We start from the raw sequence: 6,179 nt of genomic DNA on the forward strand, positions 1-6,179 counted from the left end.
AAAAGAAAAGAAAGGTGAGATTAGAAGTGATACGAAAAGTGAAAATAAAAAAAAATGGTTGAGGAAGTATGTTGTTAAGGGAAATGGATTTTCTTTAATTTTTTTAACATTTGACAGAATTCATTATGATCTCTTACCTTTAATTCTATAAGTAGAATGAGAAATAAATAAAAAAAATAATAAATAAATAGATTAAACATTGCACACCATCCAATTTTTTTCTCTAAAAAAAATTTACTCCCATTATTGAGATACAAAACTAGAAAAGTCAAAATCTAGGGTTAAAAAACGCCGCATAAAAGATGCATAACTTATAACTTATATTATACAAATCAGACTATTCAATTTGTGTATCTTTTGCTTTGTGTAATGGGACCCTCCGATTTGTTCCACGCAGCCATCACAAACCTGGTGACTCTCCCGCACTCCAATAACCATGCTATACACAAATCCTATCACAACAAAATTAAAAAAGTGCTCCACTACTAAATAAATTTCCATTACAAATTGCATCCTGAGTTCCTGACTTGAGTTGTATTTTTTCTGGTTTCCAAACACAGTCTGCCCCCGCTTCTTGCCATTTCTTCAGTAGCGAAAACCCTATTTTTCAATAGCTTAAGGCTTAAACCCAAAATCTCTTCGATTCTATTTATCTACTCTCCAAGAAACCCTACTAATCAGTTCACTCTTCTCTTGATTGTTCCCAAACGATGTCGTATCGCCCAACCGGAAACTCAAGGACCGATGTCCGCCGGAGCCGCTACAAGGTGGCTGTCGACGCCGAGGAGGGTCGCCGGCGGCGAGAAGACACCATGGTGGAGATCAGGAAGAACCGAAGGGAAGAGAGCTTACAGAAGAAGCGGCGCGAGGGTCTCCAAGCACAGCAGATTCCCGCTTCGGCACAATCCACTGTGCTAGAGAAGAAGGTCAATTCTTAAATTTTCCACAATCTGTACTCTCTTTTTTCCTGCTCATAATGATAATCATTTTTCTCCCTATTTTATCCCTCGAAAATGGGTATCGTTAGTTTACTTAGATGCGTGCTCGGTTGACCTACTTGAATTGTTGAATTGATCTTCTGATTTCGTTATATTTATGTTTACCGAGTACAGTAGTTTTATTAAGAATGTTGATGGCAGTGCGTTGATTGTGTTAATTTGCTTACACTGAAAGTTTATGGTGGTGCAGTTGGAACACCTACCTACGATGGTTGCAGGTGTTTATTCTGATGATAATAGCCTTCAGCTGGAAGCAACTACTCAGTTCCGGAAGTTGCTTTCGATTGGTTAGATGTTTGGTCTTTATAGTTTATACTACTACCTCATTTATTTCTTGTAGTTTTGTTTAGTTCACTTAGATGGATGCTTTTTGTGTTCCAGAGCGCTGTCCGCCGATTGAGGAGGTTATACAGGCTGGTGTCGTTTCTCGCTTTGTTGAATTTCTTTCGAGGGATGATTTCCCCCAGTTGCAGGTTTGTTGTCTGCCTTGTTTTCTTTGATTAGTCTTTTAACTTGAAAGTACAGGTAGGTAGTTATATGGATGCAGAACACTTGGAACACTTTAAAGTTTGAAAATTACAATATTCATAGATGGTGTATGTAATTAAAAATTTGAAAAAATTTAAATAAGATGATTCATGTTTTAATTTTCAATATTAAAAGTTATTTTAAAATCTGAATAAACTAAAAGTTTGCATGTCATTTCTTTTCTTAGATTATTTTTTCCCCCAAATGTACATGTGAATTATGAAATGTGTTATTAGTGTGTCGAACAAGGTCTAATGTGGACCTGTAGAACAAATGGCCAGTCGTTATGTACATGCTTTCTAGCTTCTACTATATTTCATTGACTATGTTCATTGCATGTTGTTAGTTCGAGGCAGCTTGGGCTTTGACAAATATAGCTTCTGGAACATCTGAAAACACCAAGGTGGTAATTGATCATGGGGCTGTCCCCATTTTTGTAAGGCTCCTTGCTTCACCCAGTGACGATGTCCGTGAACAGGTACCTTTTTTGTGCTGTTGCATCCGTTAAGCGTTGGGGAACATATACATGCATTGTTTGTGTTTAATTGTTGTTTTTGTTAAGTTTGTGAAATTAAAAATATGGATCATGATTATGAAATACAGTTATTCATCTTCCCCTCTGGATTTTGATGAGATACTTGTGGCAGGTATAATGTTGCTATATATGTGCTCATGCATACAAAGAAAGTGGGAGAGTTCTTAATGCTGAGTGTTATTATTTATTATTAATATGTAGCAGACAATGCGATGCAATGCATTGTATCTAAATTTATCCATGGTATCTTTTGTTAAAAGTTTTTATTTAACCACTTGTTTTTGGTTTCCAGGCAGTGTGGGCATTAGGAAATGTTGCTGGGGATTCTCCCAGATGCCGTGATCTTGTACTCAGTCATGGTGCTCTGCTTCCTCTGTTGGCGCAATTGAATGAACATGCTAAACTTTCCATGCTTAGGAATGCTACCTGGACACTTTCAAACTTCTGCAGGGGCAAGCCACAGCCTCCTTTTGATCAGGTGAAAAACAGTTTATTTAATGCCTTAATCTCTCTGAATAATCAGTTTTGAAAATTGATTGTCTGGTCCTTAGGTATGTTTGCAAGTTTTTGTTTCGGAGAGAAATGGAGGTCTTGAAGTGTAAATCTTAGTCCATTAAATATACTTTAAACCCTTCTCTTATCTCTCTTCCCCATCGAAACCAAAAGTAGCAACATATCTTCTCTTTCCTTTTTAAATATTGTAGTACAGTCCTTTATCACAATGAGATCTAGATGTACATATATGTACCCTATTGATTAGAGTGTTCTCATATTTTTTTGGAATACTTCATTACTTTGTTGTAGTTGGTTTTGTGATCTGATGAGCAGTTTCGCTCTGCTTTTTCTCTGTTCTCTAGAAATCAATTCATGCATTTCCGTCGTAATGTTTCTATGTATGTGGCAGCAGTCTTCTTTATGAGTGGCCCTTACAGATCATTTAATATGTAATTTCGGTGCACTTGTATGTAAATGTCTTAATATCATTGGTTTAACCAGTTTTTATTTTTCAACATTTCTAACTTCTACTTAACTAAGTTACTTATGTAATTATGTTTGATTTCTTTTCCGTACATTTCACTTTCTTTTTAAACAGGTTAAACCTGCACTTCCTGCCCTTGCTAGTCTTATCCATTCAAATGATGAAGAAGTCTTGACCGATGCGTGTTGGGCACTTTCATATCTTTCTGATGGTACAAATGATAAAATTCAAGCTGTAATTGAAGCTGGTGTCTGTCCCCGGCTAGTTGAGCTTTTAATGTGAGTACTAAACATATGGCTGTGTAGTTATATATATGCTTGTGTCCTAGTGACCCAATCTCATTTGTTGTCAATTCTAACTTTTCTTTTACTTTTTGTTCTTGTCCAGGCACCCATCCCCTTCAGTTCTAATTCCTGCTCTTCGAACAGTTGGAAATATTGTCACTGGAGATGATATGCAAACTCAGGTATTAGGTTCCAGAACATGTCACGGTTCTTTCGTTGTGATCAGTACCTCACTTTGCTTTTCTGCATTGAGGGACATAGACAGAACATACATTTATCAATTGATTGTGATGTCCTTGTTTCCCCTTCCTCTGTTATTCCACATTACTTGAAAGAGTTTGTAACTCTACCAAGAACTCAGTAAGCAATTATGCTAACAGAAATCTGATTCTTGGTTAAGGATCTTGAAAGAAATGAATTGATGATGAAGGAAGAAGAGAGACATCTTGTGTTAATCTGAATTTGATTCATTTAGTGATCTTACTTAATGTTTACATCATTTCTTCATGTATTTATAGTTATATTGTATTAAACCATAGCTAAGTAACTACCTAACTGAAAAGACTAACTACCTTTGCCCTTTCTCAACCAACTCTTAACTTGGACCACAAGCTACTACAAATTTTGTATCTGATGATAATCGCTTAATTAAACTTGGTGTTACAGTAATTAAATGTTCTTGTACTTATTCGGGATTTTTTTAATGTGATTCTTTTCTCCATAGATTATCATCAACCATCAAGCTCTTCCTTGCCTTCTTAATCTTTTGTCTAATACTTATAAAAAAAGCATCAAGAAGGAAGCTTGTTGGACCATATCAAACATCACAGCTGGTAATAAACAGCAGATTCAGGTATATCATGCTCCCCTCTCTTTATTTCGTGGCACTTGCTTGTTCTAATAATTAAGATTCATAATATCCTCTTCTAATTATGAACTATATGTTCTTGTATTTTTCAATTACAGGCTGTAATTGAGTCTAATATTATTGGTCCTTTGGTCAGCCTTCTTCAAAATGCTGAGTTTGACATCAAGAAAGAGGCTGCTTGGGCTATATCAAATGCTACATCTGGTGGATCTCACGAACAAATCAAGTATGGAGAGTAGCTTTTGATCATAACATCCCCTGGATGTTACAGTCTTGTTATGATAGTTTTAGTATCATGTTATGATTATTTTCCTTGGTTGACAGGTACCTGGTAAGCCAAGGGTGTATTAAGCCCTTGTGCGACCTTCTCATCTGTCCTGATCCTAGAATTGTGACAGTTTGTTTGGAAGGACTTGAAAACATCTTGAAGGTGGGAGAAGCTGATAAAAATATGGGCAATACTGGTGATGTGAATCTATATGCCCAAATGATTGATGATGCGGAGGGTTTGGAGAAAATTGAGAACCTCCAGAGTCATGATAACACAGAGATTTATGAAAAGGCAGTGAAGATTCTTGAAACATACTGGTTGGAGGAAGATGACGAGACGATGCCTCCAGGGGATGGTTCCCAATCAGGGTTCAACTTTGGTGGCTCTGATGGTCCTGCTGTGCCACCCGGTGGATTCAACTTTTAGTTAGAAGATATTCGTGTTTTTTTCTTGGGTAACATTATGGCACTCTTCTCCCTATTCTTATCTGTAAATCCTTGGATTTTCAGTAGATAATTTTGGTGATTTCTTTATGGCTTGCGTTTTCTTTAATATTCAAGACATTATTCAGAAGTTTGTCAACTGCAGGAGTTTTGGCTGGTTTAAAGACGTCCAGTACCACAGGACGACAATTGGGTCAAGTTAATGCTTTCCTTGTGTGCGTCCTTTAAGGTCCGTCCTTGGTAAATAGAGGGTTGCTGGACCGAGCTTTGGTTTTCGCAGTGGCCGGTTTACATATCACATGGTGTCAGATGGGTTGTGGCATGATATTTTTGCCAATTGATAGCACTTCATTCTGCCAAGTGATCATCATCATACAATTGATGTTCAGTCTTGTGGTTTTTCCTTTGTAATATGCTAAATATTATTTGTTTGTCCTTTATTATAGTTACAAGGAAACGTTGAAGTCTTGGTTTTACCAAATCCCTTGTGACCTGTAAGCTTTTTTTGACGACGAAGCTTTGATGTTTTCGCTGATGTTAAATTGTTCGTTGTCATATTGGCCCTCGTTTCGTTATGATTTTTTATGTATTTCTTGTTTGGTTCGGGAAGCCAAAAAGTATTGTGCTTCCCCTGTTGTGTATTAGAATCTTATATCTAGTTGGTCATTTTCGCCACCAAATTTTTGTCTCCTATTTAATTGCCTCAACAGTGTTTCCTTGATTTACAATTGCATTCTGCCAACACATTATTTTTGTTAGACATCATTTTCCTGCTCGAATTTTTGTTACTGTTATTCACGGCGAAAGATATACGGTGGTCCAGATTTTATGTATTCAATATAAATGAATAAATTACGACTTAAGTTTTTTTATAACAAGTTTAACCAAGTTGGATAATAACTAACTGGCTCTAAATTTTTTACTTTTTCATTCTTCTACGTTTTCCCGCTTCATTTCTTATTTGTTTATTTGTGTTTATGAATTTCTAAAAATTTTATAAAGGACAATAAAAAAAATAAAAAATAAAAAAAGTCTTTTTATACAAAATAAAGAAATTTTGCGATAATGCATTTTTTAAGGCAAATACAATATTTTGAAGAAAAAAAAAAGTAAACATGAAAATTTATTGAAGAAAAACACAAATTCTGTGTTGAGAAAAGAAAAAGAAGAGGAGGAAGATGAAGAATAATCAGAATAAGATAAAAAAATCTGCACAATCCAAGAGAATTTGTACCATATGCAATTAAAATTTTTATGTTTTTTAACTAAAATT

The 6,179-nt window shown here is 35.6% G+C and overlaps 1 protein-coding gene across 1 annotated transcript; it reads left to right on the plus strand.

The window, feature by feature from the left end:
* Positions 1–291: 291 nt before the first annotated feature.
* LOC112775163 (importin subunit alpha-2) lies at positions 292–5,586 on the plus strand. Its single transcript, XM_025818652.3, has 11 exons — positions 292–926; positions 1,189–1,285; positions 1,380–1,471; positions 1,873–2,004; positions 2,354–2,539; positions 3,155–3,318; positions 3,428–3,506; positions 4,049–4,177; positions 4,291–4,418; positions 4,517–4,917; positions 5,052–5,586. Exons 1-10 carry the CDS (start codon positions 711–713, stop codon positions 4,887–4,889), a joined length of 1,596 nt encoding a protein of 531 aa, XP_025674437.1. The 5' UTR covers positions 292–710; the 3' UTR covers positions 4,890–4,917; positions 5,052–5,586.
* Positions 5,587–6,179: the final 593 nt, after the last annotated feature.

Source organism: Arachis hypogaea, chromosome 19, assembly GCF_003086295.3.
Source record: "Arachis hypogaea cultivar Tifrunner chromosome 19, arahy.Tifrunner.gnm2.J5K5, whole genome shotgun sequence".
In the NCBI taxonomy this organism is placed as follows: domain Eukaryota; kingdom Viridiplantae; phylum Streptophyta; class Magnoliopsida; order Fabales; family Fabaceae; genus Arachis; species Arachis hypogaea.

Coding starts and splice junctions, on each gene's coding strand:
- LOC112775163 (XM_025818652.3), top strand. CDS start 711: ATGTCGTATCGCCCAACCGGAAACTCAAGGACCGATGTCCGCCGGAGC. Junction 1,286..1,379: donor CCGGAAGTTGCTTTCGATTG/GTTAGATGTTTG, acceptor TTTGTGTTCCAG/AGCGCTGTCCGCCGATTGAG. Junction 3,319..3,427: donor CGGCTAGTTGAGCTTTTAAT/GTGAGTACTAAA, acceptor GTTCTTGTCCAG/GCACCCATCCCCTTCAGTTC.